Source organism: Ammospiza caudacuta, chromosome 22 (genome assembly GCF_027887145.1).
Source record: "Ammospiza caudacuta isolate bAmmCau1 chromosome 22, bAmmCau1.pri, whole genome shotgun sequence".
Taxonomy (NCBI): domain Eukaryota; kingdom Metazoa; phylum Chordata; class Aves; order Passeriformes; family Passerellidae; genus Ammospiza; species Ammospiza caudacuta.
The window spans coordinates 4,495,036-4,522,361 of record NC_080614.1 but is presented as its reverse complement, the minus strand read 5'-3'; the positions used below and the strand labels follow the sequence as shown (position 1 = coordinate 4,522,361).

The 27,326-nt window shown below is 53.3% G+C and overlaps 1 protein-coding gene across 1 annotated transcript in view; it reads right to left on the bottom strand.

The window, feature by feature from the left end:
- FBXO42 (F-box protein 42) overlaps positions 1 to 26,444 on the bottom strand; it is a 51,778-nt gene extending 25,334 nt beyond the window's left edge. The window contains exons 1-3 of the mRNA XM_058818724.1: positions 26,342 to 26,444; positions 8,677 to 8,946; positions 5,753 to 5,869 (exon numbers count right to left, since the gene is read on the bottom strand). Coding sequence (XP_058674707.1) covers positions 5,753 to 5,869; positions 8,677 to 8,929 — 370 coding nt within the window. The 5' untranslated portion in view covers positions 8,930 to 8,946; positions 26,342 to 26,444. The remainder of the gene's footprint in view (positions 1 to 5,752; positions 5,870 to 8,676; positions 8,947 to 26,341) is intronic.
- Positions 26,445 to 27,326: the final 882 nt, after the last annotated feature.

Sequence of the window (27,326 nt, the reverse complement as noted above, 5' to 3'; positions counted from 1 at the left end):
GCCCCACAGCCCTGGCACTGCTCATCTGTGTGACCCACAGCCCTGGCACTGCTGTGTCACCCACAGCTCTGGCAGTGCTGTCCCCACAGCCCTGGTACTGCTGTCCCCATAGCCCCTGTCCCTGCCCTGTGTCCCACAGCCCTGTCACTGCTGTCCCCACAGCCCTGTCACTGCTGTCCCCACAGCCCTGTCACTGCTGATCTGTGTGACCCACAGCCCTGTCACTGCCCTGTGCCCCACAGTCCTGTCACTGCTGTCCTCACAGCCCTGTCATTGCCCTGTGTCCCACAGCCCCATCACTGCTGTCCCCACAGTCCTGTCACTGCTGATCTGTGTGACCCACAGCCCTGTCATTGCCCTGTGTCCCACAGCCCCATCACTGCTGTCCCCACAGCCCTGTCACTGCTGATCTGTGTGACCAAAGATCCTGTCACTGTCCTGTGCCCCACAGCCCTGTCATTGCTGTGTTACCCACAGCCCTGGCACTGCCCTGTGCCCCACAGCACTGCCACTGCTATCCCCACAGCTGTTATCACTGCTGTCCCCACAGCTCTGGCACTGCCCTGTGTCCCACAGCCCTGTCCCTGCCCCGTGTCCCCCCCCAGCTCAGGCCTTTCCTCCCTGCAGAACAGCAGCCAGCCTGCCCCAGCTCCCCAGAACCACAGGGCATCCCCGAGCAGGGTGAAGCTCCAGCAAGAACCTTCCCAAGAGGATTATCCCTCGGGCAGAGCTGCTCCTCAAAGTGAAGAGAAAACTGCCTTAGAGGCCTGGAATTAATGAGCTTAGCTGTGATTAAAGCACTGAGCTCACTGACCTGCCCTGAGCTGGATCACAGAGCTCACAGACCCCTCTGCACCCAGCCCTGGGCTCTGTTCTCTTGTCAGGATTTCACCCCATCTCATTTAGAGCCCCACTAAAACCCAGGATCATCCAGGGGCATTCCCTCTTTAGTTTTAGGGTTTCTTTGGGTGGAAAACACTGAATGGATTTAGTTGGGTTTTTTTTATGTCCCAACAAAATTCAGAGTTTCAGCACTGCAGAAGTGGCTTATCTTTGGAAAGGAATCAGTGATTCTGGTGTTTGAAGGCACTGATGCTCAGGGAGAGCAGAGTTCTGGCTCTGAGCCCCCTGTGGGAAAGGATGAGGCAGCCAGATGGGGAACAGGGAGGGAACACCACGTTTGACATCCCCTCAGAGACACCCAAGAGCTCTTGGCCCCAAAACAAATCCCGTGGAAGTGTCTGCAGCACCCAGGTACCTCTGGCCAGAGGGAACTGAAACACGGATTAGGGAGGGTTTGCTCAGCTTGTCTGCCTTGGAGGCTGGGCAGAATTCTGGGTTTCCCATAAAATTCCATGTGGGATAACCCCCCCACAGCAAAATCACTGAGATTGTGCTGTCCTACTTCTTTTTAGAGTCACTTTAGGCAGCTGAAGGTAAGGAAGGCTGAGCAGCTTGAGGGGAAAAAATAGGGAAAATCAGGAAAAAGCAAGCACAGTGAAAAGCTGAAGTTTATTCCAGCCTGTGGGAATTCCACATGAGATTGTTGGGGCTGCTCTGGACTCCGATGATTCTTGTGGATCCAGCTCAGGATATTAGATATAAACTATCTATAAACATATCATGGAATACATGATATGTTTATACATAGTTTATATCAGGTGTAGAATAAATCAGAGAGAAATTGTGCATGCCCCTGATGGTTTTAGGGTTTTTTTTTGGGTGGAAAACACAGAATGGATTTAGTTGGGGTTTTTTTATGTCCCAGCAAAATTCAGTGACTCCTGGAGATTCAGCACTGCAGAACTGGCTTATCTTTGGAAAGGAATCAGTGATTCTGATGTTTGAAGACACTGATGCTCAGGGAGAGCAGGGCTCTGGCTCTGAGCACACTCCTGAGCAATGAACCAAAGGAGATTTCCAACAGGAGTGGCTGATAGCCAGAGCAGAGCTGACTGGGGAGGGAAACCAGATGGAAAGCACATTCCCTTCACCATCATCGAAGAACATTGACTTCTGAACCTCAGAGAACATGAAATAAATTCACCCATCCCAGTTCAAGGGTTGTATTTCCCACTGGAGAGACTGGAAGGAGCTGGCTGGGCTGTAAATCCCATTCCCACATGGTTCTTGGGTTGGAGGGTGACAGCCCTTGGTGTTGGACACCGTCAGGGACCCAGGGGCAGCCAGAGCTTACAGGGAACAATTCCTGCCCAGTATCCCATCCATCCCTGCCCTCTGGCAGTGGGAGCCATTCCCTGTGTCCTGTCCCTCCATCCCTTGTCCCCAGTCCCTCTGCAGCTCTCCTGGAGCCCCTTCAGGCCTTGGAAAGGGCTCTGAGCTCTTCCTGGAGCCTTCTCCAGGTGAACACCCCCAGCTTTCCCATCTCCTCCTATCTCCATCTCCACCTCCATCACCTCCCTCCCTCAAATGCCATTGTCCTGCCCCTTGCAGTGCAGAGCCTGAGCAGCCAAAAACCCGGGGCTATTGAGCAAGGCTGGGTACTGGGAGGAGCTGCAGCCCTGCTCCAGGAGCAGCCCATCCTGTAAAACAAACATTCCAGCTCTCACCGCTCCCGTGGGCTCGTCAAACCCACAAATTGCTGTAATTACTCATCCCCGTGGTGCCACCAACCCCAGGCTCCTTGGAAACAAAAACAATAAATCAATGCTTAAAATTAGTCACTCCTCCAGCAGAGGATCGATATCCCTGGCACAAGGGTCCGCATTCCTCTGCTGCTTTTCCGTTTCTGCATTCCTGAGCCTCCTGACATCTCTTTCCGACTGCGGGCAGTGATTTCACCCCGTGACTCATCGCCCTGCTATGACCTCGCAGGTTCATACATAAAACAGCTCGGTGACTCCTGTGAACATCACCCAAAAATCCCCAAACACGGAGGATTCCTGACCCTGAACACTCAGCATTATTGATGTTTCACATCCTGCAGTTCTGGAAAGGTGACAGCCCGTCCACAGTTTGTTCTCAGCGGTGTGATCCCCGCCAGGCTGAGCCTTCCATTCATTATTCCTTATCAAGCACTTCTGCCATTCCTCCCTTCAGGACTCAGAGCAGACAGGTTGACCTCCAGCTGCTTAGAATTCTCCTCCTTGTCCGTTTGTGCTCCCTTTGAGAACTTCTGGGACAGTTCTAACAATTCCTGGAAGCGACAGCGAGCCCCAGCCAGGGCTTTGATGGCAGCACTGACTCGTGCCTGGGCGGTGACGTCTTCCCACAAAAACCAGCAAACCACTCATCCCTCTAGAAGGGCTCTGTGACTCCTGCCTGCTCCCTCCTCACTTCCCAAACTCCTGTTCCCTCCACCTCAGCTCACTGTCATCCCGTGAGATTTTAGGTGACAGTTCATGGTTTGCCTTTAGGAACTGACGATTTGTAGCTCGGCTTTAAGGCTGAGCAGCGAACGCTGCTGCAGGGAAAGCAGAGGCTGCAGATCTGGGCAGCTGCTCACAAACCAATCCGTTTAAGTCAGCAAACAAGTTAATCCAGATTAGCTTTGTGCCCACAAAGTGCATTACTAACGCTGCCGTGGCCACCGGGGCCGGGCAGAGCCGGGGCACTGTCACCGAGCGAGGCTAATACGGATTACACGCTCCGAGGGCAGGGGATTTAGGGAGACAACTCACTTTGCAGCCAGGAAGCCCGTGGCAGGCAGCAGGATAAAGCAAAGAGCACACAGCGCTCTTTGGGGCAGCTCTGAGCCTTTTCCGGGCAATTTCTAGCTGGCCTGAGCACTCAGCAGCGGCAAAACCGCTGCTAAAATTGAAGGGAAATACACGCAAGTGTGAAGTCGTTAATAAGCACTTCAGTAAGGTTGCTAAAAATGAGCTGTGAACTGCGGAGCCTTTTCATCCTCCAGGAAGGCCAGGGTATCTGGGCAGAGCACAATGACTTCACCAGAGCTCCCCGCAGCGTCTCCCGGACTTGTCTTGGCAGGAGGCAGCACAGCGGCTGCCTCATCAATTATTGCTTGGGAAGATGAAAATGTGCTGCCTGCTGCTCTTGGAATGGCAGGGCTTGCACCGTGTTTATCTTGCCTCAGAAAAATGCAATTTGCTTCCTGGAAGAGCTGTCCCCCAGAGGGCTCAGACTCTGTGCTGAAGTCACAGGATGGAATTTTTGTTGTGTTTTTTTTTTTTTTTTTGCTGGAGCTGAGGCAGCTCAATGCTGCTGCACTCCAAAGAACAGGGATTATTTCAGTATCTTCCCCTCTGTGGCACTGTGTTTAGGGATCTTTTCTCTTCCTGTTCTCTTCCAGAATCTTGGAAGCAGGGGAAGAATTCACCCAAACATTGAGTGGTGCTGTTGACTGAATTGCTCCCTTTTGTCAGCAAATCCACCTGCAGCTCTGCTCAGTTTGAGCCCAGCACATTGAGAATTCCCAGTTTTCCTCACAGACGTAGAGGACCTGTACCAGCAGCTGCTGCACATCCCTGAGTGCTGCTCTTCCCAAAACCCACTGGCTTTGATGGCAATGACTCCAGCCCAGGGGCTGAGGAGGACACAAAGGTCAGGCCCAGATCCTGGGAACAGCTCCGGGTCCTCAGCACAAGGACCCTGAGGGGTTGGAGTGTGTACAGAGATGGGAATAGAGCTGGGGAAGGGGCTGGAGCACCAGGAGAGGCTGAGGGAGTTGGGAAGGGGCTCAGCCTGGAGGCTCAGGGGGGCCCTTGTGGCTCTGCACAGCTCCTGACAGGGGGGGACAGCCCAGGGGTCGGGCTGTGCTCCAGGGAACAGGGACAGGACAAGGGCAGCAGCCCTTGCTGTGCCAGGGGAGATTTAGGTTGGATATTGTGAAAATCCCTTCATGGAAAGGGGGTCAGGCACTGGCACAGACTGCCCAGGGCAGTGCTGGAGTCACCATCCCTGGGTGTGGCACTTGGGGACACATTTCAGTCAAGGGCTGACCCTGTGATCTGGGAGAGTTTTCCAGCCTGGGGAGCTGCAGAATGATCCCTGCACAACCAGAAAGCCACAGTCCCATCCCCCTTCCACTCCATCAACACCTCCCAGGATCAATGAGCCTGCCAGGACCAGCAGCTCCCAAATCCCTGCTCTTGTGGTGAGCACTGGCACAACCATGGGCTGAACACTGCGGAGATGGGCACATGTGGCACTGCCAGCCCCCAGGGAGGCAGCTCCCGTCGAGATTCCAGGGGATGGCACTGCCAGCCTCTGAGAGAAGCAGTTCCCAGGGGGACTCCAGGGGATGGCACTGCCAGGTCCCAAGGGAGGCAGCTCTAATGGGGACTCCAGGACATGGTACTGCCCATTGGGATTCCAGAGGATGGCACTGCCAGCCTCTGAGAGAAGCAGCCCCCATTGGGATTCCAGGGCATGGCACTGCCCATGGGGACCCCAGGGGGTGGCATTGCCAGGTCCCAACGGAGGCAGCTCCTATAGGGATTCCAGGGGATGGCATTGCTCATTGGGATTTCAGAGGATGGCACTGCCAGTCCCTGATGGGAGCAGAATTGCAGGGGATGACACTGCCAGGTCCCAACGGAGGAAGCTCCCAGTGGGATTCCAGGGCATGGCACTGCCCATGGGGGACTCCAGGGGATGGCACTGCCAGCCCCCGAGAGAGGCAGCTCTCAGTGGGACTCCAGGGGATGGCACTGCCTGTGGGGACTCCAGAGATGGCACTGCCTGTGGGGACTCCAGAGATGGCACTGCCAGCCCTCAGGGAAGCAGTCCCATGCAGGGAGGCACTGCCAGGGCACTGCAGGATACTCACTGTGTGAGAAGCGCTGGGTGATGGGGGTGCCAGGGTAGGGGTAAGTGCGGCTCTCCCACTGGATGTTCCCTTCCTGCACTGCCTTGATAAAGCCGTGGTAGCACTGATGGGCCACACCTGGGGAGAGAACAACACTGTCAGCAAAGCTGGGAACTGCTGGGGGAGATGGAACAGGAAAGCCTTATAAATATGATTGCCTGGCAGAAGATTTTGAGAACATAGAAACTATAAGTGAGATTGAAATGAAAGCAAGCTTTGAGCTACCTCAGTTACTGAACAACAGGAAAATAATGGTGTGGCCAGCTGAAGGTGATCCCCTTTTGATGGAACAACACCCTCTGCTTGCAGACAGTTCCAAGGGTCAGAGCAGACCCTACAGCTTGGCAGAAGGGGCCCAAAGAGGAGTTTTTAGGGTTTAAAATGCAACACAGTATGGCAATGTAATGATTCTTATAGGCTGTATGTAAATGCTATAGGATTTGTATGTTGTACTAGATTGGTTCGTGAGAATCAGAATATTCAACACAGAAGAAGATTTATTGTATTGTAACGGGAACCTCGCTCTCTTACCCTCTTACTCTCTCACCCTCTCATCCTCTCTCCCCCTCTCTCCTCTCCTGCTCCAGTTGTGCCTGGCAGCTCCCAGCAGATCCCTGCACTTGGCCCTTTGCAATAAACCCCAAGTTCCACAACCTGGCTGCAGAGATCTCTCATCTCCATCTGTCCCGACCATCCTCCTCCCGATGCTCCTACAGGGAACAAACTGTGCCTGCATGGTGACAGCAGCTGCAAAGCCCCGTGTTTGGGTTAGAACCACGCTGGGAATGTGGGGATTAAAGGAATAAAGACAAGGGAACTCTGCAAATGTGGAAGTCAGCAGCGTGCACCGGCCGGGTCACGACATCCCGGCAGCTCCAGTCGGGAAGCAGAGCCCTTGGAAAGGAAGGAAGCACTCGGGTGCTGTGGGGAGCTTGTGCTCAGCCCTCTGTGCTGCACCCTGTTCCCTCAGCACACCCCAAGGGGCAGCTCCCTTCTCTTGAGGAGCCTCAGTGCAATAATCAACTTGTGAGAGTGTGAATGCAGCTACTGGCCAGGGATCTGAAAAGAACTGGAGTGATAAAAATCAGCAGGGATGCTCCAAGGCTGCCACTAATTCTGGAATGGGCCAGAGGCTGCTCCATGAGGAGACAAAAGGGTCTGGAGAAGGTTTCTGGCAGCAGCAGCAGCTCAGCAGACACTTGGTGGCACCTGCACTGAGGATGCCACAACCTGCCAAGAGTTTTTCCCCAAGCCCTGTGCCAGGAACACCCCCAGCAAGAAATCCCACTCCGGGATACAAAGCAGGAAGGGGTTTTTAAAATAAAATATTAAGCCTGGGGTCCTTGAGGAGCTGATCCCTGAGAGTCACATGGGAAAGGCAATGTGAGCTCCAGGAGTGCACAGCAGATGTATCCTGGCAAACAGGAAAAATGAACCAGGAGAACACGAATCAATTGTTTACCTCAAGTGACCTCCCTGGGCACAGCTCACAGGTGGTGGCTCCAGAGCTTTCCTTGGCTGGAACTGCCCCAGAAGGGCCCAGCTGCCCTGCACCACCCGTCCCTGAGAGGTGACACAGCCCAAAGCCAGGCTGTGCTCACCCCTGGGCTCCAGGGATGTTTCCCACATCCCTCTGGGGTGACTCCCAGCTGTTTGTCCATCCCAGCTGCATCCCTTGCAGGCCATCCAGGAAACAGCCAAGCAGCCACTGGGAGCTGCAGCACTTGGGAAAGGCCCTTCCCCAGGGCTGGAGGCAGCTGCTGCCTCAAAAGGATGCACAAAAAAAGGGGATTTTGGGCCATGGGCCCTGCTGGGGTAGCTGTGGTTTTTAACCTCCGGCCTGTTCAGCTCTGGGCAGAGTGGGAAATGCCTGGGATCTTTCAGATGAGGAGAAATCCATAAATGAGCCATCACCTCACAATCTGCTAAGGGCATTCCTCACCTGACACCCACTCCTGTTTTCCAGAAGGAGCATGTTCCCCTTGTGCAGCAACCTGTTCCATTTCCTAGGACTGAACTGCTCTCCTCTGAAACTCCTTGCTTTTAAATGAAGCTCATGATTAAAGTGTGCACCCAACACAATGGCACCAGAAATCACCCAGTGTATTAAAATAAAATGAAGCAGAAGGTTCTGCTTGTATCCTTGTCCAAATTTTCCCTCCTTATTTGCTGTATCATACTTTTCCAGCATTAAAATACCCCCCCAAGGCTCTGGAATGAGTGTGCAGAGGCAAAGGAAGGATCTGTGTCTCTGGGCTACTCTTCCAGGAAGCTGGAACATGCACATCTCTACTCATGCAGATTTTATGCTGCACTTATCTCCAGCAGAGCTGTAAGAAGCAGAGCCAGGGCTGTTGGAAGCAGCAGCTTTGGGAATGTTAATTACTGAGCAAGAGGCAAATGAAGTGCAATTAAAACCCCATCAGCCATGGGACACTGGCAGGGGCTCTGGGGAGGAGGCTGCAATCCAAGATCACCAGTGCAGCACTGGGAGCACTCAAAGGCAGCAGAGGAGCTGCTCTGTCCTGGGGCTTGGGCTTTGGTTTAGTTTGGGCTGGAAGGGACCTCAAAGCTAATCCAGCTCCAACCCCTGCTAAGGTGGGACCTTCCACTATAGCAGGGCACTCCAAGCCATGTCCAGTCTGGCCTTGGACACTTCCAGGATGGGAATTCATGGCCTTTCTGGGTTTTCTACGCTGAGGGGCTCAATTCTGCACAGCTCCAGACCCGCTTTGAGCAAAGCCAGGGACCCCATGGCTGCTAGGGCTTCTCTGGGGTTTCACAGAAGTCAGATTTCAGAGTTTGAGGATAAAACAAGAGGAAAAGGTAAAAGAGAGCTGGGTTCCAAACCCCACAATCAGAGAAACTGCTGCCATCACTTGTACCTTTGATCAGTCGATACCACTGTTTGCAGACAAGGGCGGCGGTTTTGTGCTCCTGGTAGGGAGAGAGGAAGGACAGGATGTATTCCAAAACCTCTTCTGGCAGCTCCAGCATCGATCTGGAGCTGGGCCTGGGCTCCTCCACCTCCAGCTCGGCGTGGGGCTCTTCCTCCTGCTCCATCGTCCCTTCCACGGCGGCCTCCTCTGCATCCACGGCCATGAACCCGTCATCGTCACTGTCCGAGGAGCTGGCCATGGCATCCCACGTCACAGCTGCCAAAAGGGACAACAGGGAGGTCACAGGGAGCACCAGGAACAGTCATGGTCACTGTCCGAGGAGCTGGCCATGGCATCCCACGTCACAGCTGCCAAAAGGGACAACAGGGAGGTCACACGTGTCAGAGCTCAGTCCATCCCTCCAGGTGTCCAGAGCTTCCAAGGACCCCGTCAGGGGGCTCAGAGACCCTCATGCTGCCCAGAACACCTGGAGATTTGATTGTGACCCCTGGAGCAAGTTGCCAGCTTTGTATGAGGACCTGAAAGTCACAGAGGTTCAAATAGTATAACAATAAAACGATCACAGGGTGAAAATGTAGATTTTAGGATTTTTGGTATGGGGGTTATGGGGACAAGATGGAGGAATCTGGGCATGTCCAGCCTTTCTTCTTCTCTTGCTCTCCATTTTCTGCAGTGATGTTGGCACTTTGGGATTGGTTTAGAGTAGAAGTGCACTGTCTAACATAGGTGATGGGTATTGGGAATTAAGTAAATATGTTATATGTAGGTTGTAGTATAAAAGGACAACACAGCAGATCTCAGCTGGGCAGAAAGAAAATTTTATAGATAAGAATTAATAAACAACCTCAAGACCGAAAAGTGAAGAGTCCAGACTCGTTCTTCTATTGCATGGGTTGAAACAGAGACAGAAACAGAGACACCCTGCACATCTGGGGGCAGCAATTAACAATCAAAACCTGAGAACACAGAGCACCAGGAGCACACTGAGAGCTGTGTGCCACACCAGAGGGCTGTGCCACAGCAGTCATCGAGTGCAGGACGTGGTTTTGCAGTTTTGCAGCAGCTGAGGGTTTAGGAGGGGCTTTCCCAGGTCACTCCATCCCTCCCCACCCTGCTGCTGCCTGTAGTGGGGAGCAGAGAGCCACAGCCAAACCCTGGAGCTGCTGCTCCCTCGTTGGGCAGGAGGAGACATCCAGGAGACGTCGCCCTGCCCTGCCCTGCCCTGCCCTGCCCTGCCCTGCCCTGCCCTGCCCTGCCCAGCTGGGATGGGGAAAGGATCCCTGGGGAACCTCACCCGAGCTGAGACAGGATCACAGGACATTTACAGTCCCTGTGCAACCTGTTCTGCCAGCCAGGCTGTTTTACCCCAAACAACATCTTGGGGGGGGGGGGGGAAATGCCCTGCCTCCTTTTCAGCACCCTTTTCCCTTTATTTGTGAAATACCTGCACACAGCCCTGGCTGGCAGGAGGTGAGGAAAGCAAATCCCCCCAGGATTTATTGCTGATGGAAGGCTGGGAGAGCAGAGTTGTATCTCCAGCTATTCCCAACATCCCCAGCGTAAGGTGACACCTCGATGACAGAAAAGTATCATGAAATAAATTCACCTTAACGAGTGGCTGTGTCCAGTTTGGGCAGCTGGCCCTGTGTGAGGTTAAATCCATGCAAATCCAGACAAACAGCCTGTCCTGAGCACAGCAGCAGCACTTTTCCCTTCCAAGGTGGCTGAGTGGAGACCAAGGGAGCAGCAGCTCCCTCATTGCTCCTGGATCCTTAACCCAAACCACAGTAACAGCTCCTGGGGATGATATGGGCCTTTCTTTTCCAGAAATTCCCTTTTTATCCTTTCCTAGCACAAGGAAAGGACCCAAACCAGGGCAAGCTCCCCATTCTTTGGGTTCCTCCCAAGTCCACAAGGCAGAGGCTGCCCAGTCTTCCCCCAGCCCTGGACTGACCAGGATTATTGGAGACAAATCCACACAGTCCATAGGAGAAACCCAACCTGCAGCAGGCCAGGAAGCAAACCAAGACAGCTTTTCCCTAACATCCTCCAATATAAGAATATTATCATTTTTTTTTCCAAATCCTAACTATCCCAGAAAATCTGGCTGGAAGGAATTGAAGTTATTGATGTCAGGGTTTAACTTGGGTTACCTAGCAGGATAAATACCCTGATACAGAAACACCCTGATACAGAAATACCCTGGTAACAAACCCCATGTTACACCACATCACCTTGGGACATTGACTGATTTATAAATGAGGTTTATTTCTCAGGAATAACCTGAGCTGCTGTTATAATCCAGGGTTTTCCCATGCCGTGGGAATGGCAGGTGGTGGAGACACAGAGTGGGAAAGCTTTCCATGGCAACCAATTCATGCCCAGGAAAGTGACGGGCGACAGCACCAGTCCCCAGCACTGTCAGGTTCCCCGAGGAAGCAGCTTTGGGAAATGCACAGGGCTGTCAATCTGTGGGAGGAACCACAGCAGAACCCAGCACGTTTCCCATGTCAGAAATCCCTGCTGGAGTCACTGTTGTGCAGGGGAGGCTTGTGCTGGTGTTCACAGGGGTTCTTGGATTGGGGAAGGGATGAGGATCTGACTCCACGTTTCAGAAGGCTTGATTTATTGTTTTATTATATATATTACATTAAAATTATACTAAAAGAATAGAAGACAGGATTTCATCAGAAGGCTGGCTAAGAATAGAATAGGAAAGAATGATAACAAAGGCTTGTGGCTCGGACAGAGAGCCCGAGCTAGCTGACAGTGATTGGCCATTAATTACAAACAAACTAACACGAGCCAATCCCAGATGCACCTGTTGCATTCCACAGCAGCAGATAATCATTGTTTACATTTTGTTCCTGAGGCCTCTCAGCTTCTAAGGAGAAAAAATCCTAAGGAAAGGATTTTTCATAAAAGATGTCTGTGACAGAGGCTGGAACCCAAACTCTGTGACAGGGGCGCTGCTGCTGCTGCTGCCAGGAGCCTGCCTCACACAGAACAGGCACGAGCTCCCAGGGACTGAGGGAAAGGAAAAGTGGAGTTGTGCTAAAAAATATGAAAGAATGGAGGGTTGGGCCTTTTCCAAGCAAAGGCATCTGTAGCTGGGAAGTGCCTGTGCTGGTTTCCATCCTGACACAGCATGCCAGTGCTCCAGGCTGGAATGGGATTGTGCTCCTGCCCAGGATGGGGCTGTGCCCAGGATGGGGCTGTGCCCCTGCCCAGGATGGGGCTGTGCTCCTTTCCAGGATGGGGCTGTGCTCCTGCTCAGGATGGGGCTGTGCCCCTGCCCAGGATGGGGCTGTGCCCAGGATGGGGCTGTGCTCCTTTCCAGGATGGGGCTGTGCCCCTGCCCAGGATGGGGCTGTGCCCCTGCCCAGGATGGGGCTGTGCTCCTGCTCAGGATGGGGCTGTGCCCCTGCCCAGGATGGGGCTGTGCCCAGGATGGGGCTGTGCCCAGGATGGGGCTGTGCCCCTGCCCAGGATGGGGCTGTGCCCAGGATGGGATTGAGCCATGCTCCATGCTTCAGGCTGGAATGGGGCTGTGCTCCTGCCCAGGATACAGAAGGACAGGAGGGTCTGTCCCTCCCTCCCAGCCTGGGATCACAGAGCAGCTCCCCAGGAGTCAGAGGTTTCACATCCTCAAGCCCTGCCAGAACCCTGAGCAGGAGTTTTTACTTCTGGCCCGGGGACAGTGGTGATGGACCAGGGGGCTGTCAGGACCTTGTGTGATCCCAACAACTTTTATTTGTGCTCTAAATAATGTCCAAATGCTGCTGGAGAGGGTAATGGGAAATGCAGGAATGCACACCCACCAGAAAGAGGTGTTTTCCAGCTAGTAAATCCCAATTTGGATCCTCTGGAGCAGGCTCAGGAATAACCCAACACAGCAGGCTGATCCCAGGCACAAAACACCAAAAATCATCTTTAGAACAGTAGGAGGAGCCCCAAATAGCATATCTGAGGATGGAGAAGCTCCACTGAGTTTTGTCTGCTCTTCCTTAGCCACTTGATAATATTATAAATATTCCAAAGCATCTCCTTTGGTAAATCCTTGTTTCCTAAATGTTTGAACAGAAGGAATAACCATCCTCAGAGTTTTCACACCCACGCCGTGTTCTTTTTTTGGAAGAAAACAAGGCCAGCAATAAACCCAGCTCCCAAAAGGCAGCTCACTGTCAAAATAACCCTCCAAGCTTGACCTCCCATGGATGTGGATTTTGTTTGGAAGGGCGGGCTGGGAATAACCAACCCTGGAATGTAAAGCAAAGCCCTGTCCTAAAACCCTGCTCCAATACAGAAAAAGGAAAAAGAACCCAGGCAGTTGGCAAGAATGAGCTAAAGCATCCCAGCAGCTCCTGCTGCCAGTTATTCAGCAGATCCATGAGGGAAAGTCCCACACCTGGAGTTTTACTGGTTATTCCAGAAGCAGAACTGAGTGTTCCTGCATTTTTGGGTGATGCAAGAGGAGCTCTCTCCCTCATCCTCCCTCTCCAGGTGCTCTCTGCTTGCACCACAATGGCTCCACTTTGTACCTGGGCTAAAATGAATCTCTGAGCACTCAAAAAGCTGCAACCAAGAGATTTAAGCAGTTGTGTCTCATCCCAAAGTGGCTGCAACCCAATTAACTCCAGGATCGGATTGAGCCCTGAAAACACTGACACACCCCCTAAACACTCCATGATATTCTGCACCCCAGAGCCCTGCTGGTCCCACAGAAATGCCTGTCTATCCCAGCACTGGGAAGGATTTTGGGGTGCTCAGGGATCAGCCTGGACTGGAGCAAGGAGGAGTGGCAGCTGCTCCAGGAAGCGCTGGAAGGGCAGCGGGAGCGCGGCGCCGATGGAATCTCCCTGCCCTTTCCTGAGAGCTGCCAAAACATTCCATAATCCTTTTCCTCCTTCCAGAGCACTTCCATTTCCCCTCTCTCCCCTCCTGAAATTAGTTAAGAACCTGCTGTTTATTCCTGAAGTAATTATCTGGAACAAACAGCTGAGGAATATTCAAATAAATATATATTAATTATATAAAAAATAACCCCACGGGGTTGAAGCACTGCTCCAAAGCTGCTCCTGCAAATCCCCTCCTGCTCCAAGGAGCTTTTCCTACCTGCAGGGCCCTCTCCTGGTCCCAAAGCTCAGGCCTGGGTGGCACTGGTGGCTCTCTCCTGAGCTGCCTCCTCCTCTCCACAACTGCTTCAGGAAGTGCTTGAACCTGCAGGGTTTTTGACCTGCCCTTTTCCCTCCTCTTTTTATGGATTTGATGGAAAAAAAGCCTCCAAGGGCAAGCTGTTGAATGGCAATGAGAGGCTGAGCACTGATCCTGACTCACTGCAGACACTGGGAATGCTCATTTTCACCAGGAACACAGGGAATGCTCCCTCCAAGGAGGAGCTGCTGCTCCCACCAGGAAGAAAAGGAAAAAGGGAAGGGAAGAAAAAAGGGAAAAGAAGGGGAAAAGGGAAAAGGGAAAAGGGAAAAGGGAAAAGGGAAAAGGGAAAAGGGAAAAGGGAAAAGGGAAGGAAAGGAAAGGGAAGGGAAGGGAAGGGAAGGGAAGGGAAGGGAAGGGAAGGGAAGGGAAGGAAAGGAAAGGAAAGGAAAGGAAAGGAAAGGAAAGGAAAGGAAAGGAAAGGAAAGGAAAGGAAAGGAAAGGAAAGGGGAAAGGAAAGGGGAAAGGAAAGGGGAAAGGAAAGGGGAAAGGAAAGGGGAAAGGAAAGGGGAAAGGAAAGGGGAAAGGAAAGGGGAAAGGAAAGGGGAAAGGAAAGGGGAAAGGAAAGGGGAAAGGAAAGGGGAAAGGAAAGGGGAAAGGAAAGGGGAAAGGAAAGGGGAAAGGAAAGGGGAAAGGAAAGGGGAAAGGAAAGGGGAAAGGAAAGGGGAAAGGAAAGGGGAAAGGAAAGGGGAAAGGAAAGGGGAAAAAGGAAAGGATTGGATTCCAGGTGTGTGAGAGGACCCAGTCCAGCTGGCCCAGGGCTGGGGCTGCCAGGAGAGAGGGATTTCATTATTTCATTATTTCATTGTACCTGGCAATCAGGAGCCCTGGTGGTAATTTGGGGGTGGAAGGCAGCAGCTGTCTCCAACCTGCTCCAGACTCTTCCTCATACTTTGGAATGGCTTTTTCTGTGTGCCAGCATCTCCAGGGGACACTCTGGGGACAGCCACACTTCTGGCTGATTGTCTGCCCCAGTTCAAATAAAAATCCTCTTCCAGCAGACAGAAATGGTTCATTTTTCCTTTAAAAAAAAAATCTTGTATCTATGGGAAGGATTCTTTCCACATTTTCAGTATTTTTGTGTTTGTCTCCCCAGCTGTGCCATCAAGGACTTCACTGCAGCTTTCCCTGATCCTGGTTTTGCTCTAAAATAAGCCCTGAGAGCTTTTCTGGGGTGAAAAGAGGAAAATCCAGCATTATTTCCAAGGAGAAGAATGATGTTTTATAAGAGCAGCAGCACAGGGAGTGACAGGTCTGTGGGAACCACGGGATTCAGGACTGGGATAAATACCATGAAATAAAACATCTCCAGTCCTCCCCAACCTGCAGCAGCTGCAACTGATCCTTTTGGAAATCAACTGCTGGGCAAGCTCAACAATGAGGGAAAAAGGCAGATTTTAGTCCAAAAAAAAAGAAAATACAGCCTCTGGGAAGCTGTGGGATGAGCAACATCCTGTGTGTGCAGAGTGAGACCTCGGGAACACTGGCACCATGGATGTTCCTTATCCCTGCAAAACAGGCAGCTCCAAGGGCTCTTTTCCCTTTTTTTTCCCAACACAAAATTGTTTTTCTTTCACACAAGTCACCCAGGAAAAGAAAGGATTCCTAAATTCCATCCTGCAAGGTTGAAAATTCCACCATTTCCTCCCTGTGATGGTTTTGCCTGTTAGAACTGGGGGTTCAGGGACTTCAGGAAAAAAATCCAAATTAAATCATTTTTACTGCTGCCCATTGTCCTGCACCTGCACCACTGCAGGTGAATTTTGGTTGGTATTTCTGTAATAAAAAGGCACCAAGATCTCAGGAATTCCTCCCAGCTGATCCTTGGCTATTCCAGATTCCTGCTTGTTTTATTCCCAGGTTTCAGTTCAAAAATAAGCAGCAGTGTGACATTACACAGCAGGATTTATTGCACAAACAGCACAGCAACCTACAAACAAATCCTGCTGAATCTGTTTTCCCACAAAATGAATGCACTGAAACCCAGAATGAAAATGTGGGGTGGTTATCCTGGATTTATTGGAGGAATACAAACCTGGGAGCTGAGGTTTGAGGGACTTTTTGGTGTGGGGTTCACAGGAAAAGGGGAAGCAGAGTTTAATGACACCACACTTGAGGTGTATATAGGGAAATAATAATAATAATAATAATAATAATAATAATAATAATAATAATAATAATAATAATAATAATAATAATAATAATAATAATAGGCTCCAAAGTGTAATAAAATCTTAATATGAAATATGAAGTAATATGCAGGAAATTTATAATGAAAGCACAAGGAAAACACTTCAACTGACCCAAAATCCAGCCTGGTTTTGCTCACATGAAAAACAAGTCTGAAAACAATTCCTAGGAGTTCTGTATTTGCCTTTCCACACCAAAAAAAAAGACAATCCTTAAATATCCCTGCAGAAAGCCATGAAAAATCCAAAATCTCCACCATGCACCAACCCTTCCACTTGTTATGGATGCATGGATTCGGATAATTTCCATGTTTTTGGACAATATTATTACCCTTGAAAGGGTTGGATTTGTTTCAAACCTGCCAAAATCTCCCTGGCATCACAAGAGGAGCTGCTCGGGTGCAATAACCGGCTGCTCCCTTTTCCTGAAATCCCCTAAACTGAGCAGGAAATGAGGAGGATTTGGGGCTCACACACTCCCTCTGCCGGCCCCCGCCAAGCCCTAAATTCCAATTATCACCTCAGCTTTTCCAGCAAACAAATCCTACTCCATCTGCAAACTGAACTCCCTGCAAGCCCCAAAACCCGGGATAACCCCTCAGCAAGCAAACAGAAACATTTGAGGCTGGAAAATTGAGATTTTTCCACGGAAAAGGGCAGCTGCTCCTCCTGGTGCAATATGTGCTGTAGGAGGATGAACTTTACAGGATAAAAACTGGCAAGAATTCCTGATCAGGAATGCTGAGCAAAGCCACACTGGGAGATCCTGGGAATTGTTGTCACAGGAGCTCTTGGGAAGCTGTGGAGAATTGTCTGAGGACAGCCTGTGACAATGTCACAGCATTCCCTGAGTCCTACAAGCCCTGACACCTCCCAAAGTCACCAAAACTGGTTCATCTGCACAAATGAAGGGAATTTAGAATGGAACCACGAGGAAAACTCAGCCACTGACCTAAATCCAGCCCAATTCTGCTCACCTGAAAAAAAAAAAACCTCCTGCAAGTTCTGGGTTTCCATCCAGGAAATGCCCAGTTCCAGCTGCCCAGGCAGAATAACCAAATGAAAAACGTGGGGATATCTCAGGAAAGGGTTTGCTAACAAAACACCCAAACATCCTGGATGCCTTCATTCTTCATTCCTGATTTTCTGACTGGCTGCTTCAGGGGTTTGTGGGATTATTTTATTCAAGTCCATTCTCTGCAGAGCAGCAGTGGGGGATGCCCATGGAAGGCATTGTCCCCATTGTCCTGCAGGAAAGTGAGTGCTGGAGCTCCCTTGGCTGGGAGAGCCCTGGAGTTCATCCACCTGCAGCTCCTGGAGCCCCCAGGCAGCTGGGGAACAGGAAAATGGCATTTCCTACCCTGCCCTGCTCAGGATGGGGGTGTCAGGCCTCCTCCTCCTCTGTCTCTGGGGTTTGGAGCTCTCCTGCCTTTGCTGAGGATGCTCCCAGTCCCTTTCCAGTCTCAGGGAACTTGGGGGCACTGAGGATTGTGGAATCATGGAATGGTTTGGGTTGGGAGGGACCTTAAAGCTCATCCACCTTCCACTGTGCCAGGCTGCTCCAAGCCCTGCCCAGCCTGGCCTTGGGCACTGCCAGGGATCCAGGGGCAGCCAGAGCTGCTCTGGGCACCTGTGCCAGGGCTGCCCACCCTCACAGGGAAGGATTTATCCCAATATCCCACCTGAACCTACTGGATCCCAGAGCAGGATCCTTGAGGCCTTCCTGCTCCTGCTGAGGCAGGCAGAGGGGGCAGCAGGATCAGGAATCAGTGAGAGGGAAAGCAAAGTGAGCTTTGATTCCAAAAATCCAACGAGGGCTGGACACAAAACCTCCTTCAGAAACCACCAGCACTTCCAGAAGCTGGGAACAACCAGGATTCACCTCAGTGCTGTGCACAGAACCCAGGAAATCTCTGGTGGGACAACCAGGCAGGGTTGTGGGGTCCAACACATCAGGTTGGATGTTTTGTGGTGGGAACGAAGGATGGAGTTTCAGGAAAATGAAGCCAAGCACAGCCAGGGCAAGGGCAGGGCTCTCTCCTGCCGTGGGTGCTCATGCTCCAGCCTCTGGCTCTCCATCATGACATGGTCATGGCAGCACTCACACACCCACCACAGAACCATGGAATTGGTAAGGCTGGAAAAACCCTACAGGATCACTGAGTCCATGGTTCCCCCAGCACTACCATGTCCACACTAAACAATGTCCCCACTAAACCCTGTCCCCAAGTGCCACATCCTGGGACCAGCCAGGGGCCATTGCCCTCTTGCCCACCTGGGCACACCTGGCTCCTGCCCAGCCCCGGGCAGTGGCAAAGGAGGAGTTGAGGGGTGTAACAATTTTATTTTTGCAATAAACCAAGTTATTCTTCAGCCCAGATTCACCAAACACAACCTTCCTCTCCCTACAGAACACACAAGTCACGAACAGCCCTCAGACCCAAAGCAAAGCTGAGCTCAAGGCTGCTGACTTTCAAGCCATAAAAAGAGAAAGATACACTGTAAAAAAACCCATTTTATTGCAGCCTGGCTGGCCAAGGTTTGATTGGCATCGATGCCCAGGGCTTTCAGACACACTGCTGACTGGGCAGTGGGGCTGATGCAATGTTCCTGTTAGCAAGCAGGACACCAGGACACCACCACCACCTCCACATGGGCATCACCAGGGATGAGCACCCCAAACTGCCCTCTTGGGACACAGCAGTGTCACACACCCCCAAATGCTGCTTTTGGGGTGCCCCCTGGCTGTGTCTCACACCAAAGCTGTCTGTGCTTCCCTTCATGCCCAGCCCTGCCATTCCCCTTTGATGGAGGCTTCCAAGCAGGGATGAACCATCCTGAGCAGTGCCCAGGAGCAGGGCTGGATCACACCAGGGCTTTAAAGGAGGTTTAAAGGCAGATCTGTTTGCTAAACACTCAAAACAATAACGAAGGTATTTGGTATTTTCCCTCTCTCAGGTGGAACAAAAGGAGTTTCCAGTACAGACAGACACCAGGTCTGACCACAGAGACACAACCTGAAACGATGCCTCCAACATTCCAGCCGTCCACATTCCACAGCTAACCCAAAATTGCAGGTAAAGAACAAAAGCCACAAGAGGTTGGGGTTAACAGAGCCTCTGCAGCAGGGGATTGAGGGAGCAGAGGTTTGCAGAGCTCAGAGGGCTGTGCAGGCAGCTGGGAACAGAGGGAGCTGCCAGAAACACGGGAAGGGACTTTTAACCAGGACAAGGGGAATGGCTTCCACTGAGAGAGAGGAGGTTCACATGGGATATGGGATAAATCCTTCCCAGGCCCTGGCACAGGTGCCCAGAGCAGCTGTGGCTGCCCCTGGATCCCTGGCAGTGCCCAAGGCCAGGCTGGGCAGGGCTGGGAGCAGCCTGGGACAGGGAAGGTGTCCCTGCCATGGCAGGGGTGGCACTGGGTGGGCTTTAAGGTCCCTCCCACCCAAACCATTCCAGGATTCTTTGCTGCCCTAATCAAACCCTAAAAAGGTGATGGGAAGTGTGATATCCCTGAAAAGCAAACATCATGGAGGTGCTGGAATTCATTCAAACATCATGGTGTGCAGTCCAAAGGTGCTGGAATTCATGACTGGGCTGTTTTAGCAGAAATGTGAATTAGGGAGGGCAGACACCCACCAGGCTCTGCAATTGCAGCCTATGGAGCCCTCACTGTGCTGTGCAATGGGGATGGAGAGAAGAACCTCCAAGCCTAAAGGGCCATGGTGAGATGTTGGTGTAGGCAAAGAGCAGTGCTGGGAAAAAAAAAAAAAAGGCTGGGGAATAGGAAACACGTCAGGACTGACCTTGAGGCATCCCAGGGAGCCAGGGTGAGCCTGGTGCTCTGCAGCATCCCTGGGATTCCCTGGCACTGGAGCTGGGACTGCTCTCCTGGAGCTCCCCTCCTGCCAGACTGCACAGAGCCAGGGAGTGTCCCGAGCTGGAAGGGACACACAGGGACCAAACCCAACCCCTGGCCCTGCACAGACACCCCAACAATCCCAGCCTGTCCAAACCCTCTGGAGCTCTGGCAGGGCTGTGCCCATTCCCTGGGCAGCCTGGGCAGTGCCAGCACCCTCTGGGGAAGAGCCTTTGCTGATCTCCAACCCAAACCCCCCTGGGCCAGCCCCAGCCCTTCCCTGGGTGCTGTCCCTGCTCACAGAGCTGTGCCTCCACATCTCCCCCCAAACCAGCACCTCAGAGGGGAAAATCCCAACCAGCTCCCAGCAAACAGCAGGCAATGAGCAACAGAGATTGCCTGAAACCTCTGAGGGGTGAAGCAGATGGGAAGGGATGGATCTGAGGTGCAGAGCAGCCCCAGGGTGGTGGCAGTGCCACCCTGTTATTACAGAAATGGAAGGATTGCTCTGCATGCCCTTGGAGCCCTGGCTTGCAAGGAGGGAGAAATGGGATTAAATGCAGAGGGAACCTCAGCACAGAGAGGTGTGAGGGGCTGGGAACTGCACCCACCAAGCACAGCTGAGCCAGGACTAGAAAATACAACCCAGGGATTGCATTTGGAAAAGACTCCATGAGTCTGAACCACCCAGTGGGCTGGAGGAGGATTTGCTGCACTTTCCACAGATTTGAGCAGAATAAATAAGAACATTTGTTCTTGTTTTGAACAGGATTTTCTTATTGCTCAGCTAATGGGAAAGGCAATGCATGGGGAAGCAGAAGCACTGGATATTGAGGAAAGCAGGAGCCATCCTCCCACCCTTTGTGCCATGCCTCAAGCCTGGCTGTTTAGGGAGGCTTAAACATCAAATACTAAGAAAGAGACAACAAAAAATGCAGTCAGATCCACATTATGTTAATCAGCAAACAAAAATTCAGCGAAATTGTGCAAATTTCAAGTTCACTGCTACCATTCAACGACAAAATGAACTCCCCAAGGTGTCACTTTGTCACCACAACAATCACCATTAACCAGCACCACGGGGCAAATCCCTGATCATCACACAGTGTGGAACCCTGGGATCTCAAAGCATCACAGCATCCCCTGTGCCCCTCCTGAGACCCAAGGTGTCTGCAAAAACCCCAAATGTGGGAGCTTTCAGGAATTCCCAGCAGCTGCTGGGACTGGGAGAGGAAACACCCGGCCCAAGAGCAGCTCTGGGAAGAGCAGCACGGATTAAAGGTGGCAGGAATTCCACAGGGCTGCTGCTTCCGAGGGAGCTGCACCTGAAGGGCTCTCACACCTGGAAGGGCTCTCACATCTGGAAGGGCTCTCACATCTGGAAGGGCTCTCTCCTTCCAGGTGTTTTGGGCAGCTGGAAAAGGTTCTGGTGTGCATTCAGCCCCAAGGACAATAAAAGGCAGCGATTCCCAGGGCCAGCCCCTTCCCTGGCAGCTCAGCGTGAGGATAACGGCACCCAAAGGGTCCATGAGTCTCTTTTAAAGCACAAATAAATCACACTGCAGCCCCTCCAGAGAGACACAAACCCAGCTGGAATGATTAATGCGTGTCCCAGATTCCCTGATCTGAGAAGTCTGGGGATGGACAGCTCTTCCCACAGCCACCCTGACTTCACAGAGAGATCCTGACATTTCTGAGCTGCTTTTCATGCAGAAAACCCCAAATCACTCCTGAAATCAGAGATCTTTCTACCCAGAAAATCCTAAATCACTCCTCAAATCAGAGATCTTTTTACCCAGAAAACCTCAAACCAAGGATCTTTTTACCCAGAAAAACCCAAATCACTCCTCAAACCCGAGATCTTTTTACCCAGAAACCCTCAAATCACTCCTCAAACCAGAGATGATCTTCTGCCCACTGAAACCTGATGGGAGTCAAAATCAGGGAATGGTTCAGGTTAGAAAGGACCTTAAAGCTCATCCCATTCCAGGGACACCTTCTAGATTTGCTCCAAGCCCCATCCAACCTGGCCTGGAAAGGGAAGCTCCAAATAAATAAAAGCAGCTCTGCCAACTTACCTTAAGCCTCCAAACCCCCAAATGATGATAAAACTGGCACAGGTACAAGACAAAATGAGGCAGGGAAATGCTTCCAAAGGAGTCTGGAACCCAGGAGAGATGCAGTGCATTGGAATTGCCAATTGCTGGTGCCTCCACGTTTCCCATGGGGGGGAAAATGAGGATTCTCACTCACGGATGTTGCAGTGGGAGTTCAGCAAGCAAAGATAAATATTTAAAGATTGCCATAGAAATGGGGGAGAGAACACAGTCCAGAGCAGCTCCTGAAACAGCAAATTCCTGCCAGGAAGAGCCCTGATTGCTGCAGGTTGCTCGACACGAGCCACGTTTTTCACGTGGATGTGTCACCCCTGCTTTGCTTTGATCCAGCCAGGCAGGCGAGTTCAAAAGGAATTCTGACCTGGATTTCCCAACCCCATCACAAGCTGAGCTGGCTGTTCCTGGCAGCACAGCCTGGATGCTGCTGGGGACAGCCCAGAAATGTTCTCAGGAGGGAGCCCCTACCTGGAGAAACAGCCCTAGAGCACACCAGCACTTCCCAGAGGCCTCTTCCCAGCTATTCTCTGGATTTGGGCCAAACCCGAGCCTGCCTCCAGCTCCAACACCTTTCCTAAGCCCTCACAGCCGTCTCCCGGTGATGCTGCCTTTCCCGAGTCAGAGCCTGAAGCTTTCCCACCTCCAGCCTTAGGAAAATCCTGACTGGATGTTTTCCAACCAAGCTGCCCTGTCGGAACACACAGGGAAGAATCACTTCCCTTGGAGGCGCAGCTCTGTTTACACAGAGAGTGGGAAGCCTTTTTCAGCAGCCCTCGCTCACATCCTGTGGAAGGGGCTGGGATGGAAGCGGGCTGTGCCCAAAGCCAGCACCTCCTGCAGCCCTGGGAACAGAACTCCATGGAGCTGGGAATGCACTGCCAGAGCTGGGAATGCATGGTCAGAGCATCACCAAACTGGGAATGCACAGCCAGAGCTGGGAATGCATGGTCAGAGCATCACCAAACTGGGAATGCACAGCCAGAGCTGGGAATGCATGGTCAGAGCATCACCAAACTGGGAATGCACTGCCAGAGCATCCCTGAACTGGGAATCCACAGCCAGAGCAGCCCTGAACTGGGAATCCACAGCCAGAGCTGGGAATGCATAGTCAGAGCATCACCAAATTGGAAATCCACAGCCACACCATCCCCAAACTGGAAATCCACAGCTAGACCATCTCCAAACTGGAAATCCACAGCCACACCATCCCCAAACTGGGAATGCACAGCCACACCATCCCCAAACTGGGAATGCACAGCCAGAGCATCCCCTAACTGGGAATCCACAGCCACACCATCCCTCAGCTAAGAATGCACAGCCACACCATCCCCAAACTGGGAATCCACAGCCACAACATCCCCAAAATGGGAATGCACAGCCAGAGCTGGGAATGCATAGTCAGAGCATCACCAAACTGGGAATCCACAGCCACACCATCCCTGAGCTCCCACTCCAAACCTGGCACTCCTGGCAGATGTGCAGACTCCACGCACTCCATTTCCTGGGATTAAGGACAGGACCAGGAGCACATCCCAGCCCTCCTGGGCAGCAAACAGCTCTGCAGAAGGTGCCTGATGCAGTGGCTGCAATCCCCAGTCCCAGGTCACCCCGTTCAGCAGTGGGAACAAACCAACCCCACCTTCATTCCAAGCCCAGGCAGGGCAGGAGCACGTGTCCTGCAGGTGAGCTTCCCTCAGGGCTGCTCCCACAAACACATGCAGGAAAAACGGAGTCCAGGGAATAAAGGCTGGAGTAAACTCCAATTAAAATTAAAAATTGTACACTCTGCCTGTAAAAACCCACGAGAGAAAATGGTCAAACGTCTGGAGTCTTTCTGAACCCAACAGCGTCACCTGCCAACCTGGAAAAGCAATGCTGGAGCTGCCTGGGTGGAGTCACCTGCCAGGGAACACTCTGGGGAGCACAGCAGGAAAAACCCACACACACAAACATCCCTGCCATGCCAAAACAACCACGGGATGTGGCTGTGCCACGGCCCCACACACAGCTCTGGGACAGCAGCATGGAACAACAGCAGACAGGCACCACAGAACAGCATGGAACAGCACAGGGCAGGCACCACAGAACAGCATGGAACAACACAGGGCAGGCACCACAGAACAGTAGGGAACAACACCAGACAGGCACCACAGAACAGCATGGAACAGCACAGGGCAGGCACCACAGAACAGTAGGGAACAGCACAGGACAGGCACCTCCCTGCCCTACACAGCTTCAGGAGAGCAGTACCCAGTCCAACCCCAGGGAACAACACAACACAGTCACCACCCTGCCCTGGAAAAGCATCCAGGCTGGATAAGGCTTGGAGACACCTGGCAGAGGGGAAGGTGCCCCTGCCTTAGCAGGGATGGTCTGCAAGGCCCTTCCAACCCAAACCCTTCTAGGTTCCATGAACAGCAGGAATTCTGCCCAAGGTTTTGCTCTCTTCTCTGCTTGTGACACCAAGGGAACACCAAGCCCAGGGGGGACAAAACCTAAGGGGAAAATCCTCATTTTCAGCCTTTCTCTGGCATCAGCACGAGGAAAAGGAAGGAGAGACGGTGGTGGGAACACGCAGGGCTGTGGGAATGAAGAAAGCTCCCAGTCTGGCATTGCTCTCCAGACAGACTGCGAGGTTATGTCGCGATATAAAGCACTTTGTCAGGACACCGCGGCACCGCCCCGGGAGGCTCCGCTCCCCAAGGACAGGTGGGGAAAGGCCCCTTCCCACCCCGCAATTGCCCGCAATTGCCGTCCCTCCCAGCCGCGGGGAACAGCTCCAGCTGCTGACCCCAGCCGGCTCCCAGGCGTGATTAAAGCCAGCCGAGCACAAACGACATTCCCGGGGTTATCTCCCATCCCCGACCCCCCTTTTTTGTTCCTCTCCGAGCACTCCCCGGAGTTCGGGTCATTAACAGCGAGACACCCCGGCCTCAGTGAGAGGGAAAGGCGGCTGGAGCAGCCGGGAGAGGCTGGGCACGATGAGATAACGCATCGCTCCTGCCGAGCCCTGCAGCGCTGCCCAGCCCAGCCCAGCCCCGCCGTGACAACAACACCAACCCCAATCAATCCCAGCCACGCTCCCAAAGCCCCGAGCGGAGACCACGGGGAGAGACACCCCAAAGGACACCCAAAGCGCCGGGCTGGGCACCTCGGCTGCCCCCACACCGCGATCCCGATCCCAAACCGGGGCACCGACACACGGCGAGGGGAGAGGCGGCTCCGCGCCCAGAGCGAGCGGGGACCGAGCCCCACCTTTGTTTTCACACCGACCCAAGGCGAGCCGAGGTTTTGGGGACACCCCCAGCCATGTCTGCCCTTAAAGAGCTGCTGATCCCCCCCTAAAAACCATACTTGCCCCCCAAAAAAGCTGTTTCCTTCCAGAGCCATGTTCTCCCCCTAAAAACTGTATTTACCCTAAAAAATGCCATTTCCCCCCATCGCCAGCACTGCCAGCCTGTGCCTTGGCACTGCCCAGTGCCAGCACTGAATTTTGGGGAAACAGGGATTTTAGGGGCAAAAAAGGGGCTTGTCTTCTCTTTTATTTTCTTCTTTTTTTTTTGGGGGGGGGGTGGGAGTATTGCTTTTCTGGGGGAAGGATGGAGATTGGGGGGCAAACATGGCTTTAAGGAGGCAAACATGGCATTGAAAGGAAGACATGGCTTTTCGGGAGGAAAATAAAGATCTTAGGAGAGAAACCTGTCTTTTTGGGGAAAACACGAGGTTTTCTAGGGAATCGTGGCTTTTAGGGAGAACATATAGCTTTCCTGGGGAAACGCGAGGTTTTTGGGGGAGTGTCTTTTTTGGGGGAAGCATGTATTTTAGGGGAGGAAACATATGGCATATTGGGGAACAAACACTGCTTTCGGGGGGGGAAGCTTGGCTTTTTGGGAAGGAAACACGGCTTTCAGGGGCAACACGGCTTTTTCAGGGGGCAACACTCGTTTTTTAGGGGCAACACGGCTTTTTTAGGGGAAGCTTTGCTCTCTCCCCGGCCGGAGGGAGTCCCCAGGGCCGCCTTCCCCTCGCACCCCGGAGCTGGGAAGGGGCTTCCCCCTCCCAGAAGGGGCTACACCCACCCCGTGGGCTCTGCCCTCCGCAGCGACCCACAAAACGCTGTGAGGGGCTGCCACAGGGGCTCCCCTCACCCTCCACCCTCCAATGTGGCCCCCTCCACACCAGGCCTGTCCCGCCCCGAGGGGCCCGTCCCGCCGGCCCGCTCCCCAGGGAAGGGTCCCGCCCGGGGAAGCCGCACCGCGGGGCCGCTCTCACCTGCCGCCGGGCCGGGCCGAGCCGGGCCGGGCCCTCAGGGCTGTGAGCGGCGGGGCCGCTGCGTCGCCCCGGTGACGGCTCCGACCGGCGCCGCCATCTTCCCTCCCCGCCCTCCCGCCGCTGCCCCGGCCGCGCCGGCCGCGCACTGCGCAGGCGCGGGACCGCCTCACTGTGATCACGTGATGATGGGGCGGGCATGGGGGTGGTGTCATGGGGCCGCCATGATGGGAAGGTCAAGTCTTCTCTTCGCGGCGCAGCGCGGGGGCCGCCATGTTTGGATGGTCCCGCCGCCATGTTGGGCCGGTCCCAGCGCCATGTTAGGCGAGGCGGGCGGGCGAGGCCGCCATGTTGGGGAGGTCGGCGCTAAGGCGGAGGTGCCAGGGAGGGTCCCGTTCCTTGTCCCCCTCGCTCCCGGTTTCCCTCCCTCATGCACAGCCCCGGGAGGCGCAGCCGGGGCATGGGACCCCGCTCTGCCCGCAGGGGCGGCCCTGAGCGCCTGCTGCAGCCCCGCCATGTCCCGGTGTACCCCTCAGGGACCCGGAGCGTCTGAGGGCTCGGCAGGGAGGCGGGATGTGAGCTGTGCCCGCAGGGCTGTGGTGCCCCTGTTCCCATGGAGGTGAGGAAGGGAGGGAGCGGAGCCCATTCCATGGGGGATCAGCCCTGTGTGGAGCTGTTTCACCATCAGATCCCGCTGGCTGTTGTGTGGGGACATTATTCTCTGGGGAAAAGGTGATCACTGCCACGATCACACAGACTGCCAGGCTGTCTGTCCCACAGAGCCGCATCCCGCACGGAGGAGCCGGCTCAGCATCCCGGGTCCACACCGTGCCAGAGAGCGGGCTCCAGGAGCCTCATGGAGAGCCAGGATCCACGGCCAGGAGCCCTGGGATGGTCCCGGGCTGGGATAATCCGGGAGGAGCCATGAAATGTCCCAAGTGCCTCATGCAGAGCAGGGATAACACAGGATGAGCCGTGTCCCAGATGC